At 43.9% G+C, this 14,750-nt stretch overlaps 1 protein-coding gene across 12 annotated transcripts in view; it reads left to right on the top strand.

The window, feature by feature from the left end:
- The window catches only part of FHOD3 (formin homology 2 domain containing 3), a 491,067-nt gene that overhangs the window by 409,374 nt on the left and 66,943 nt on the right, over positions 1-14,750 (top strand). For all 12 annotated transcript variants that reach the window (XM_082354165.1, XM_082354171.1, XM_082354169.1 and 9 more), the window contains 2 exons: positions 251-547; positions 8,484-9,364. In XM_082354165.1, coding sequence (XP_082210291.1) covers positions 251-547; positions 8,484-9,364 — 1,178 coding nt within the window. The remainder of the gene's footprint in view (positions 1-250; positions 548-8,483; positions 9,365-14,750) is intronic.

The raw sequence follows: 14,750 nt of genomic DNA, 5'->3' as shown, positions 1-14,750 counted from the left end.
ACCTGGATAATCTCCGTATCTTAAGGTCAAGAGACTTGAGACGTGAACACCAGCTGCACGGCCCCTTCCCTGCAGTGCCTCAGTCTGTGTTTGACTGAATAACCAGGGGATGGGAATCTCAGGGGCCAGTTTAGAATTCTGCCTGCCTCACACAGCAGGGAGAAATCAGCCTCATGTTCAGTCTCATCCTCACTCGACGCTTCCAAGAAATTCCTGTCCTGCTCATAATCTCCACTGTTATCTCCCCCAGCGAGCACCGGGGATCCTGAGCCCGAACCAGAGGCAGAAGCAGAGGCGGAGGCAGAGGTGGGACGGGTGGCCAATGAGGCCAGCCGGGAACTAGCCCCTGCGCACGCAGCAGCAGAGAGCGAGGTGGGGCGGGCCCTGGAGCCAGAGCCTGAAGAGCGAGCCTCCCTGAGCGAGAAGGAACAGCAGAACGAGGCAGTGAACGAGCGGGACAACTGCTCGGCCTCCAGCGTCTCGTCCTCCAGCAGCACGCTGGAGAGGGAAGACAAGGAGGACAAGCTCTCTCGGGACAGGGGGACCGGTAAGGAGGCCCCCTTTCCCCGTGAACACATCCCGGGGAGCCCCGGGGCAGGGGACCTGGTTTGCTGGCCTCTGAGCTGACTGGCTGGCCCGGCTCGCTCCCCAGACTGTCCCCCAGTGTCTGGAGGGGGGTGTGGCCCCACTCAGCCAGCCAGCAGCTTCCTGCCCTGCAGAAGGGCCCCGACCCTCTGCCACAAGGCTGCACCGTCACTTCTACAGCTGGGAAAAGGGCCTGATAATGAGGGCGACCAGGGGACTTTTCCGGAGGAATAAACCCCAGAAGAGAAATTCCTCTTGTCCTTCTAACTGTTTAATTGTGAGTAGTAAGTGTGGCTTTTTTCTGATTTAAATTTAGAGACATGTCATGTTGTTATCTACTCCCTTGAAAGAGTTTTTGCAAGGAAGTGTGTTAAGCCACTATGACTGAACATTTCAGACCAGAGCGGATTTGGTAAAATGAATCGTATGAGTACTTTCAAAAACTGCCAGTTCACAGCATGCAGGGATCAATTTGATGTGCTCAGCTGGAATGTATGTAATTTAAGTAATTTTCTGCAATATGCTCAGGACCACTCTTTTCTTCGATACTAAGTATGTGCTTTTTCTTACGGAATCATACCTTTTTGGTGTTATCCCTGATATTCATTCAGTTTCACCTGTTTAATAGTGACTTTATGTTTAGGGATCAAATGGAATGTTAGTCCTCACTAGGGACTTGCAGAGGGTGCCACAGAGGGTTCTAGAAATTGTAAACGATTCAAATAATCATTTGAATTATGATTCACATGCGACACCATGGAGTTGGTTTTCCTACCCGTGACCTGTGCACTGTCAGGGTGGCAGGAAGCCACCTCTTTCAACTGACGCACCTCACCAGTGAAGGCATGTCTTAAGGGCCAGGCTTCATTAAGCTACACAGTGACACAGACTCAAGGAACTTACATCGTAGGCCCAAACGGCAGCCGCAAAGGCCTGCCAATCAGTGGCATGACCCAGGCATGATATGTTAGTTCACAGATTAAGAATACATTGTCCCTGAAGCCTGGATGAGTGAACAAAGATTGAATGAATGAATGAAGCCATAATGTCTCCTAGGAGACCTGTCAATCAATGGCTTAGTCTAAATAGTTAATATTTGAGTTTTCACAGTTATATTATTAGATTTTATTCTATATATCACTGGTCACCATGATACAGTGAAAAAGGAGGACTGACTTAAAATACTTTATGTCTTAGGAATTATCACGTTGAAAATCTTGTGTCTGGTTGAAGATGTGTGTGCTAAAAGGATTACGTATTTTGATACTAAATTTCTTTCAAAGACAGATTACAGTTACACTCTCAAATTCTGATTGTTGTTATTCACATTTAATGTAATTATGGTCACAGTACAGGGTGTCGGGTAAGTCTTCTTGATCATTTGGCCTTAAATCATGTTTTATTCTATTATGAGTAGCTTTAAGTATTATTCATCATAACTAGGTTTAGCAGGCCTAAAACATAAACAAGTTGGATTAGTAAAAATAAGCCGGGAACAGAACTTTCTTGGATCAGATTGCCCAATATCCTTCCAAATAAGGACAACTTTCCAAAAATGGAGACTCTGCTCCCAGTGAAGAACCATTGACTTTCTACCAAAAGCTGGTGGTGTCCAGGAATTGGAGCTTTGCAGTGACTTTTCTGCTTCAGTCTGGTGCTGTTAGGAGATGTGACCATGTTTATTTGTTGTAGCTTATTGGTTCCTAAAAATTCCCACTGCTCATGGGCACATCAGCAGCTGTGGAGACAGAGAAGCTCTGTCACCATAGCTTTTGCTTTTCAGAATCTTCTCAATTAAATCACAAAGGCAATCAAAGTGATTCCCAGTCTTATTTCTAACGGTTGTACCTATTACTTGAGAATGAATTTGTAGGACTTGAAAGAGACCCAACTTATTGCAGATGTGTGGTTTTATTTTTCTTTGTTTTCATGTGTTCCACTCCCTGGCATTAGAGTGAGAGGCTTTACTGCAGCATTCATCACACTTTGTTGTAGTTACTGGTATAACTGTCCTTTGTCTCTATTTGAATGTAAGCTTTGTGAGGATGGGGATGTCTGTCTTATTCATTGTGAGTTCTTACTTCCTAGCTGGGTGCCCAGAACATAGTAGGGGCTCATAAAACCACTGATGAATAAATGAATGAATCTGGCTAAGATGGAGACGCCCCCATTGCTCCCAGGTCCTCCCTTTTACAACTAAAATACCAACACCCTGGATGTAACAGGACAACCAATCATAGGAGGACTCTGAAAGGTGGAAAGAAGGAAGCAGACTGCCTAGAAGCCTTTGGACTTGAATGACGTGGCAGTGAAGCTTCAAGGAAAGCTGATTCCCTTAGCCAAAGGATTAGGAAAGGCGTTGCCTAACAGAACAGAAAATCTTTTCTGCTGTTAATAAGTGCTCTATCCTAAATGAGATCTAATGGAAAATTTGCTACTGTCCCACCTCTCCCCCTAACCCAGTGGTTTCAGTGAGACTGAAGAAGAGGTGGTCTTCTATACAGCACCCCCATGGAAACAAGAGTGACAATTCTGCAGTTCCCTCCCCTCCTCAACCGTGTGGTGTCAGCGGGACTCAGAAGGGAGCCAGTCTTCTATCCCCTGCCCAGTAGAAGCAGGTAGTGCTCCAGTTCCCCTGCTGGGGTAGTGTTGGCCTAATGGGGAACTCAGTCTATCCCCTGAAGGGGAGAAGCAAGTGGATCCCAATTCCTCCAACAGGGTAGTGTCTGTGGGGTCCTGTGGGGACCTGAGCCTTCACCCCCACCCAGAAGGAACCAGACTTAATGAGGAGTGGAGAGGGGACTAATAGCATTCTCTGTCCCCACCACCACCCTCCTTGTCCCTGATGCTGATGGGGACACAGCGGAGAGCTGAGCTTCCATCCCCATCTGGTATAAACAAGGTAGAATGATGTGGTTGGAGGTGGGGCTAGTCTGCACTCTGTTCTCCCCAAGCCAGAATCAGTTGGGACTGGTGGGAAGCTGAGCCTTCACCTCACTTGGAGGCAATGAGCCAATGTGAGTTAGTGGTCCACCTCCACTGGGAAGATGCTGGTGGGGTCAAGGGGGTGCTGAACCTCCACCCTACCCATCTGCAGTGAGGGAGTGTGAGTCAGTCCTCTTCCTGGGTGGTGACAGTGGGACCCAGCAGGGAGCTGAACATCTACCTGCACCAAGCCCTGTATGCTACACCCCAAAAGGGTGACTACCTGCTAAAAGAGAAGATTAAATATTATCCAGAGTCTATCAGATGATACCGAAAATATCCAGAATACAATCGAAAATCACTCATCATATCAAGAAGTAGCGCAATCACATCTTGAATGGGAAAAGACCATCCACAGATGCCAACACTGAGATGAATCAGATGCTGGAATTATCTGTCAAAAATTTTAAAGCAGTCATCGTAATAATGCTTCAGTGGACAGTTACAAACACTCAGGGCTCAGGAAATACATGAAAAAAAATCTTAGCAAAGAAATAGGAGATATTAAAAAAGAACCCAAGGGAAATTATAGAACTGGAAAATGCAGTAACTGAAATAAAATATTTGACATGCTTTATAGTTGATTGGAGACAACAAAGAAAATAATTAGTATACTTGAAAACAGATCAGTAGATATTACCAAATCTGAATAACAGAGAAAAAAATAGACTAAAAAAAATGAACAGAGCCTCAGGGACCCATGGGATTATATCAATAAAACTAACATTCATTTCATCCGAGTCTGAGAATAAGAGGAGAGAGAGTGCAGTATGGAAAGATATTTGAGGAAATAATGGCTGAAAATTTCCCAAGTTTGGCAAAAGGTATAAATCTACAGATTTAAGAAGCTGAGCAAATCCTAACAAGGATAAATCCAAAGAAATCTGCACTGAGACAAATGACAAACTTCTGAAAACTAAAAACCAAAAAAACATTTTTTGGAAAGAAAGAAATGACGTGGTACCTATAGAGGAACAGCAATTCAAAGGATAGCAGGTTTCTCATCTGAAACATGGAGGCCAGCAGGAAGGGGCACAGCATCTATCAAGTGCTAAAAGACTAGAACTATCAACCATGAATTACATATACAGTAAAAGTAGCCTTTAACAATGCAGGGAAAATAAAGACATTCTCAGTTAAATAAAAACTAGGGGAATTTGTCACTAGCAGACCTACCCTTGAAGAATGGCTAAAGGAAGTTCTCCGAACAGAAAGGAAATGATGACAGAAGAAGGCTTGGGACTTCAGAAAGAAAAGAACAACAGAATGGGTAAAAATAAGCGTAAATTAAAAAATGCTGTCTTTTTACTCATGAGCTTCTTAAATCGTATTTGATGGTGGAAGCAAAAATTACATTTGATATATGGTGTTCAATATATGTAGAGGAAGTACTTAAGACAATTGTATTTTTATAAGTGGGAGGGTAATGGGATCGAAATGGAAGTAAGGTTTCTACACTTCAAAGTAGTAAAACATCAATACCAATAGACTAAATAATTTAGTGTATATATTGTAATACCTAGAGCAACCACTAAGAAAATTACATGAAACCATGTACTCAAAAACACTCTAAATGAATCATGTTGAAATTCTAAAAAATGTTCAAGTAATCCACCCAAGACCAAGAAAGGAGAAACAGACACTGAAACAAAGAGATCAAGCAAAACAAATGAAACAGCAGACTTAAGCCCTAACATATCAATTAAAAGGCAGAGATTTGCTGAGTGTATAAAAACACAACCCAACTACATGCTATCATATACAGCACTCATTTCAAACGTAATGACATGGGCAGATGGAAAGTTAAAAGTTGGGAAAAGATATCATGCCAACATTAATCAGAGAAAAGCTGGAGTGTCTATATAAATATCAGATAAAGTAGACTTCAGAGCAAAGGAAATTAGTAGGGACAAAGAAGCACCCTACATAATGATTTTAAAAAGACCTAAATGAATGAAGAATGTAAACGAGAAAACCAGCATTTAAAATGTTACCTGATTATGCTCTTTTCCCTGTTGCCAAAATAAGAAACTGCCAACATTTCCCAATAAATGGAGAGAGTGAGGCAGTCTGTTCAGAGAGACTCAGCCACTTTATCTGCCGCAGCCTCCTGGCATCAAAGCAGTCTCCCTATTTACTGGACTGTCTGACCAGCTGTAGAAGTTTTTCCATCGTGTCCTCAAATGCCACCTCCTCTCTCTTTGATGGTGGTTATCGCCTAAGTGTATTTTGTTTGTGAAACCAACCTACAAGAGGGCTTAAGAGCTCCTTGTTCTGGTGTTGGTCGCTTGGTGAGCTTAGGCCACTGTTGAGAAGAACATAGAGGACAAAGCTACACAGGAAAAAATGAAGCACCAGGGGGCCTCTGTGCTTCCCCAGCAAATACCTCCTCAAGATGAAGGCACAGCTATGTGGGAGAGACCAGTGTCCTCCCCCAGCCTGTTTGATCTGGCTCTTCTTTGGTAGAAAGAAAGCTCCTGATGTTCACGTCCATAACCTAGGTCTTCTGCCCCCTCCCCAAACAAGTATCCACACAGGCCCTAGATATCTGATGGAATTCACATCCTGAAATGCCCACTGCACAGCCCTGCTGGCCCTTAGGAAGCAAATTCAGAGGGATAACATTGGTGACCATTCATTCATTCATTCATCCTAGGTGCTGAGGATACAACAGGGAACAAAACAAACCCAAATCCCTGCTCTTGTAGAGTTTACATTTCAAGGAGGAACACAGCTTAGCAAGTAATGATAATCATTCCAGTGATGGGGCAAAGGCAACAGTAAAATCAAAAAGGGAAATGTGTGGAAGATTAGACAGTAAGAAGTGCTTGGGTAGAAAATAAAGCAGGAAAGGATGAAACTGTGGGGGAGAGGGAGGTTTGCACAATTTTAAATAAGGTGATCGGGGAAGATTTCACTGGGAAGATACTATTTGAGCAAAGACCTAAAGGAAGTTGAGAAGCAAATTGTGTGATTACCTGGGTTTGTCCCAGGAGGGGCAAAAATCCTGAGGCTGGATCACCTCACGCCTGGTGAGTTCTAGGAATGTCAAGGAGCTGCTGTAGCTGAAGAGGTTCATGTGTGTATATCTGGGGTGGTGGCAGTGGTAGAGGTGGTGGTAGGAGAGGAAAGAAAATTAAGGTGGGATCACACATGGCTTGGGAACATTGCCAGGTCATTGGCTTTTTGTCTCAGTGAAATGTGGCACTATTAGAAGACTTTAAGCAGAGAGATACGATCGGACATTGTAACACATCACGTGGCTGTGGTGTTGAGAACTGACTGCAGAGGGACAAGAGTGGAAGCTGAGACCAGCTAGGGGCTCCCCTGCAATACCGCCGGCAAGAAACCATGCTGGTTTGGACCGGGGTCATGGCAGGAGTGGTGACGAGAAAAGTGGTTGGATTCCGGATGTAACATGAAGATTTAGCTAACAGGATGCCCTGCTGTGTGGGGTGAAAGAACAGGATAAAAGTCAAGGATGACTCTGAGGCTTTTGGAATTGGCAGCAAGATGGGTGAAGTAGCCGTGTCTGAGGTAGGAAATGACTGCAGGAGAAGCAGTTTCAGTGAGTGGATGGGAGTGAGGGCAGAAGGTGGTATTTAAAGCCCTGAGACTGATTGAGATGATGACTAAGAAGGTGAGTGTAGATGGAGAGAAGAGGTCCAGGGACACTTAAATGTTAAAGACGAGGAGGAACCAACCCAGGAGACTGAGAAGGAGCAGCCAAAAAGAAGGAAGCAAAGCAAGTGAGTGCAATGTCTGGGAGGCCAAGTGAAGGACATAAGTCAAGGATGAGGGGGCGACAGCTGCGTCTAGTGCAACAGGAAGGTCATCGGTCACCCGGAAAGGAGCATCTTTGAAAGGGAGCAAAAACTTCACTAGACTGGGTTCAAGAGAGAATAAAGAAAGAAATTGGAGATAGCAAAACAACTCTTATAAGCAGCTTTCCTTTAAAAGAAAGGAGAAAATTTGGATTATAGGTGGAGGGATAAGTGGAATCAAGTGAGGTTTTCTGTTTTTGTTTAATGGGTAAAATTATACCATGTTTACATGCCAGTAGGAAGGCCTAGAGGGGGTAGCATGGGAGAGGCGGGATGGAGAATTGCTGGAGTGGCTTCCAAATGCACGAGTGGAGCGGTTGACCCCCGCTAAGAGGACGGTTTGTCAGTGTCACAGGACAGAGACCATGGTCAGGGTTCAGGTGCAGGTGGGTGGGTGGAGGCAGAATGGAGGCCCTGGAAGATCTCTGACTTTGTCTATTAAGTTTTTGAAACAGGAAACAGGGCCATGCTTGCAGAGGATGAGATGGGTGGGGGACGCTAGAGGAGAGTGGAGGTGTGTGAAAAGTCATCTAGGAGAGGTCATGGATGGGACCGCCAGGCAGCATCACCTGAAGACTGGTGGCCATGAACTTAAAGTGTGACCAATGGCACGGTCTGTGCATTTCTCCAGACACTTTGGCTGCCCTGGTGCAGAGGTGGAGTAGGAGGAGAAAGGGGGATAACTCTACAGCCTTTCCAACATCTGCCATGGGTGAGGGAGCATTTCCTTGCCTCCCTGTGTGTAGGGCAGAAGCCCCTTAGTGACCCTGGGTGGGTCCTGACCAGCTGTCACGGGTGGGCAGGAAAGGTGCAGAAAATTGTTCCCATGAGCCTAGGCCAGAGCCACAAGCAGTGTCATACCTACAAGAATCTTGGGTCCTAGAGTGGGTCATTGGCTCTTTGATGTAGCGTCTCTTTCTGATCAAGAGCATCTTGTCAGGCATGACCACCTTCCTCTCCAATTGCTTTATTTGTGTGCCTTCCTGAATCCCTCTGTGTGCAATGTCCACATGTTGCCTAGTTGCTTTTCTCATAGTATTGAGGCCCATGCCACGTTCTCATTTTTTTTTTTTCCTGTGAACTTTTCAGGTTTGTGGTCTGCAGGTGTTCAGGATGCCGGTGTAAATGAGCAGTGTGGCGACATCCTTACCAGCAAACGGTTCATGCTGGACATGCTGTATGCCCATAACAGAAAGCCCACGGATGATGAGGAGCAGGGGGAGGGCGAGACCACGAGGACCGCGCAGGGGGCGGAGGCCGTAGCCAGCCTGGCCAGCCGGATATCCACCCTGCAGGCCAACTCTCTGGCCCAGGATGAGAGCGTCAGGAGGGTGGACGTTGGCTGTCTGGACAATCGGGGCAGCGTGAAAGCCTTTGCTGAGAAATTCAACAGCGGGGACCTAGGGAGAGGGTCCATCTCCCCTGACGCCGAGCCCGATGACAAGGTCACGGAGAAGGTGTCGGCACAGCCCAAGACAGAATCTGACTACATCTGGGACCAGCTCATGGCCAATCCGCGGGAGCTCAGAATCCAAGACATGGATTTCACTGACCTGGGGGAGGAGGACGACATCGACGTCCTGGACGTGGACCTGGGTCACAGGGAGGCCCCGGGGCCGCCTCCCCCTCCCCCGCCCACCTTTCTAGGTTTGCCGCCCCCTCCCCCTCCGCCCCTGCTGGACGGCGTGCCTCCCCCTCCAGTCCCCGGTAATTTATTGGCTCCTCCTCCAGTATTCAGTGCTCCTCAGGGCTTAGGGTGGCCCCAGGTACCCAGGGGTCAGCCAGCATTCACCAAGAAAAAGAAGACCATCCGTCTGTTCTGGAATGAAGTGCGGCCTTTTGAGTGGCCGTGTAAGAACAACGGCCGCTGCAGAGAATTCCTGTGGTCGAAACTGGAACCTATTAAGGTGGACACTTCCAAGCTGGAGCACCTGTTTGAGTCTAAATCGAAGGAACTGGCCGTCTCCAAGGTACTGCTAGCATCCAGCATGCCTCTTGATTGGCAGAGTTACTTTCAGCTGTTGGGTAGAACGGAGAGGTTTGTTGTATATAAAATGCCCTTCACGTTGCTCTTGCTATTTGCTAAAAAAGGCAGTTGGTATAAAAATCTGATCTTTAATACAGTACTCTCAGTGCCACATGCTAGGTGTGAGCTAAATGCGTAAGGGACCCTTCGTTGCTAACATGGACAGCAGCTTACTAACACCAACAGGCGAAATAGCTTTCAAAGAACCCAGTAACCTCGAGGAAGAAACGAAAGGGTTACCCAGGGAATGTTAGTATGGCCCGACAGCAGATGTTGACATTCTCTAGAGGAAAGTAGGCTTGCTAATTAATCAAACATACCGACTTCGCCAGGGGATGTGTTTATTCACACTTAACCTTTGTTGTTTATGGTTGATAGTAGTAGTTTGAACCTCAGCTGTAACCACACAATGCTTTCACAAAGGCAGTAATCCGCGTGGCATTTCTTCAGATAATCCCCTGGCTGAGTCAGCGTGCTGCAACTATCTAGATATTTCCAAATAACTGGATAGTTAGCATCTGTAAACATTACACATGTATCTAGATTTCTTATTTTTCATAGTTGTTTGAGAACCCTGTAGGCATTGCTGCTGTGATATTTTTAACAGAGATATTCTGTCCACTTTTATAAATGGAAAGCTCTGTACATGAAGTTACTGGACATCAAAGGTAAAGTCATGGCTAATGAACACTGATGAAGAGGCTGCATGATACTGTCACAGATTTTATTTCTCATAATTCACTGCATTAATAGGGTCTCCTTTACATATCTTAAAGAACTGGTTTTTTAAAAACCTCTTGTGATTCTGGGTATATTACAGTTTTAAAACAGGTTTAAGACTATCTTCTCAGGAACTAGGGGTAAGAGAAAACACTTTGTATAGTTTAAACATGTAAGAACTTATTGTCGTGAATTAATTCCAGCTCCATGGGTTGCTTCATTTAGCATCATATTGAGTGAGTATAAAGATGCCTGAGTTGGGCTCCCTGACCTGCCAGTCGGGCACTGAGTTTGAATCAAGAAGTATATGCAGCATCCTCAGGACAGGAGTGTCCTTCAGACAAGGACCCGAGTGATGGAGTTAGCGCCTGTCACCACTGTGTGATGCTGAAAGGCTAGGGCGGGAGCTGTAAGTGGTCAACTTCCTGTTAAAACCTGTGCCTGGGGGTCTGGACCTACCTGCTGCTCTTCCTGAGTTGGCCTTTACCCTTGCAATGATTTCTGCCCAGTCCCAGCAAGCATGTGAATCTAAACCATTTCCAGCTGTACCCCACCCCACCCCCAAGTCAGAATTAAAGTTTTCTCCTGTTTACAAATCAAACTGCTAGAATCCAGTACAGAAAATCATGCCATCAGTCCTCTCCTCCAGCTGGAAGTAGACCCCCTCTTGTCCTCTCTAGAAAATGACACCAAGGGAAGTGACGTTGGGCACCTGCTCTCGGTGTCTCTGTGTCCTGACTTCCCAGGACTGATCACGTGTGGTGATGAGCCACCCTCATGCCCCCTTCAATTCTTACCGTCAGACCTGGCATCTGGGAGAAGGCTGGCCTGGCGGGGCTGAAACAGGAGACGTGGTGGCCAGGAGTTACCCAGGTTGTGCCCTCACTCCCTTCACGCTCCAACACGCTGATCTGGTTGGCCCGTCTCCATCATCCCGCGTGGCTCCTGCACCCTCTGGGCTTTCCCTGGTTACTCCTCAGCCTCGGAGGTTGCTGACGGGGAGGCTGGCTCTTGACTCAGTGTGGGAAGAATAAAAGAGTAACAGTTTGGCAGTGAAGGCACTTCTGACTTCATTTTTACAAAGGAAATGGCAAAGTTAAAAGCTTCCTTGAGAACACAGAAAATGGGTTCACCTCCCCCGCCTCCTTCTCTTGGTCCCACTGTGGTTGGTGATAAGAGCCTGGTTGGTGCCCTCTCAGTAGCCCAAAGTTCCAGTCTTGCTTGAAGTAGGTGGCAACCTCTTAAAATCCTTTATTTCCCAGCTTAAGGACAAATGTTCGCCTAGTTTTTATAAAGTGAGAGCATAAGAGGAAAGTAATATATTGAAAAATTTACCACACTGATTCCAGAATGTTCTACAATGGGACACAGGAGACCATCTTGGGAGGCTAGGAAATGTGAGTAGGGGTTAATTGATAAATGTTACAAAAGGTGAGAATGCAAACTGGAGCGTTGAACCTGTTATGTGTATGTTACCCATACAGGTACAACCAATTTTACTTCTGTTTCTAATCCTTGACTGTGATTTTCATAAAACTCAGCTGTAAACAGTCACTTCCAAATTCTGGCTCATGAGAAGTTCTTCATTAAACGCAATAGAGTGCATCAAAAATAAAACAGACTTCACAAGGCAGCACAGAGCAAAGGGAATCAGTTATAGTTTCCATCAGAAAACTTACACCAGACTAGAGTTACAGGGCATGGTTATGACCAACCGAGTTACCTCTAAAGATTGATGTGCCAGATCCAAGGCTGGGTGACCACTTAATGGAAATGATAAGGACAGAGAGATGTGCTTTTTGATTTCCTTTCCAAATAGTTTCTGGAACTGGATCTACTTTTATCTCTCAGCAGTAGATATATATATATTATATATGTATAATATATATAGTTCTTTTTTGAATCTTATTTTATTTATTTTTTTATATAGCAGGTTCTTATTAGTTATCCATTTTATACATATTAGTGTATATATGTCAATCCCAATCTCCCAATTCATCCCACCACCACCACCACCACCACCCCCTTTACCCCCTTGGAGTCCGTATGTTTGTTCTCTACATCTGTGTCTCAATTTCTGCCCTGCAAACTGGTGCATCTGTACTATTTTTCTAGGTTCCACATATATGAGTTAATATAAGGTATTTGTTTTTCTCTTTCTGACTTACTTCACTCTGTATGACAGTCTCTAGATCCATCCACGTCTCTACAAATGACCCAATTTTGCTCCTTTTTATGGCTGAGTAATATTCCATTGTATATATGTACCACATCTTCTTTATCCATTCGTCTGTCGATGGGCATTTAGGTTGCTTCCATGACCTGGCTATTGTAAATAGTGCTGCAATGAACATTGGGATGCATGTGTCTTTTTGAATTATGGTTTTCTTTGGGTATATGCCCAGTAGTGGGATTGCTGGGTCATATGGTAATTCTATTTTTAGTTTTTTAAGGAACCTCCATACTGTTCTCCATAGTGGCTGTATCAATTTACATTCCCACCAACAGTGCAAGAGGGTTCCCTTTTCTCCACACCCTCTCCAGCATTTGTTGTTTGTAGATTTTCTAATGATGCCCATTCTAACTGATGTGAGGTGATACCTCATTGTAGTTTTCATTTGCATTTCTCTAATAATTAGTGATGTTGAGCAGCTTTTCATGTGCTTCTTGGTCATCTGTATCTCTTCTTTGGAGAACTGTCTATTTAGGTCTTCTGCCCAGTTTTGGATTGGGTTGCTTTTTTAATATTGAGCTGCATGAGCTGTTTATATATTTTGGAGATTAATCCTTTAACCGTTGATTTGTTTGCAAATATTTTCTCCCATTCTGAGGGTTGCCTTTTTGTCTTGTTTGTAGCTTCCTTTGCTTTGCAAAAGCTTTTACGTTTCATTAGGTCCCATTTCTTTATTTTTGTTTTTATTTCCATTACTCGAGGAGGTGGATCAAAAAAGATCTTGCTGTGATTTATGTCAAAGAGTGTTCTGCCTATGTTTTCCTCTAAGAGTTTTATAGTGTCCAGTCTTACATTTAGGTCTCTAATCCATTTTGAGTTTATTTTTGTGTATGGTGTTAGGGAGTGTTCTAATTTCATTCTTTTACATGTAGCTGTCCAGTTTTCCCAGCACCACTTATTGAAGAGGCTGTCTTTTCTCCATTGTATATCCTTGCCTCCTTTGTCATAGATTAGTTGAGCATAGGTGAGTGGGTTTATCTCTGGGTTTTCTATCCTATTCCATTGATCTATATTTCTGTTTTTGTGCCAGTACCATATTGTCTTGATTACTGTAGCTTTGTAGTATAGTCTGAAGTCAGGGAGTCTGATTTCTCCAGCTCCATTTTTTTCCCTCAGGACTGCTTTGTCTACTTGGGGTCTTTTGTGTCTCCATACAGATTTTAAGATTTTTTGTTCTAGTTCTGTAAAAAAAATGCCATTGGTAATTTGATAGGGATTGCATTGACTCTGTAGATTGCTTTGGGTAGTATAATCATTTTCACAATATTGATTCTTCCAATCCAACAACATGGTATGTCTTTCCATCTGTTGGTATCATCTTTAATTTCTTTCATCAGTGTCTTATAGTTTTCTGCATGCAGGTCTTTTGTCTCCCTAGGTAGGTTTATTCCTAGGTATTTTATTCTTTTTGTTGCAATGGTAAATGGGAGTATTTCCTTAATTTCTCTTTCAGATATTTCATCATTAGTGTATAGGAATGCAAGAGATTTCTGTGCATTAATTTTGTATCCTGAAGCTTTACCAAATTCATTGATTAGCTCTAGTAGTTTTCTGGTGGCATCTTTAGGATTCTCTATGTAGAGTATCATGTCATCTGCAAACAGTGAGTTTTACTTCTTGTTTTCCAATTTGTATTCCTTTTATTTCTTTTTCTTCTCTGATCACCGTGGCTAGGACTTCCAAAACTATGTTGAATAATAGCAGTGAGAGTGGACATCCTTGTCTCATTCCTGATCTTAGAGGAAATGCTTTGTTTTTCACCATTGAGAATGATGTTTGCTGTGGGTTTGTCATATATGGCCTTTATTATGTTGAGGTAGGTTCCCTCTATGCCCACTTTATGGAGAGTTTTTATCATAAATGGGTGTTGAAGTTTGTCAACAGCTTTTTCTGCATCTATTGAGATGATCATACGGTTTTTATTCTTCTACTTGTTAGTATGGTGTATCACATTGATTGATTTGCATATATTGAAGAATCCTTGCATCCCTGGGATAAATCCCACTTGATCATGGTGTATGATCCTTTTAATGTGTTGTTGGATTCTGTTTGCTAGTATTTTGTTGAGGATTTTTGCATCTATATTCATCAGTGATATTGATCTGTAATTTTCTTTTTTTGTAGTATCTTTGTCTGGTTTTGGTATCAGGGAGATGGTGGCCTCATAGAATGAGTTTTGGAGTGTTCCTTCCTCTGCAATTTTTTGGAAGAGTTTGAGAAGGATGGGTGTTAACTGTTCTCTAAATGTTTCTTACAATTCATCTGTGAAGCCATCTGGTCCTGGACTTTTATTTGTTGGAAGATTTTTAATCACAGTTTCAATTTCATTACTTGTGATGGGTCTGTTCATATTTTCTATTTCTTCCTGGTTCAGTCT

Source organism: Balaenoptera borealis, assembly GCF_965194805.1.
Source record: "Balaenoptera borealis genome assembly, chromosome: 14".
NCBI classification, from domain to species: domain Eukaryota; kingdom Metazoa; phylum Chordata; class Mammalia; order Artiodactyla; family Balaenopteridae; genus Balaenoptera; species Balaenoptera borealis.
Note: the sequence above shows the minus strand (reverse complement) of the source record. Positions and strands in the feature narration are given on the sequence as shown.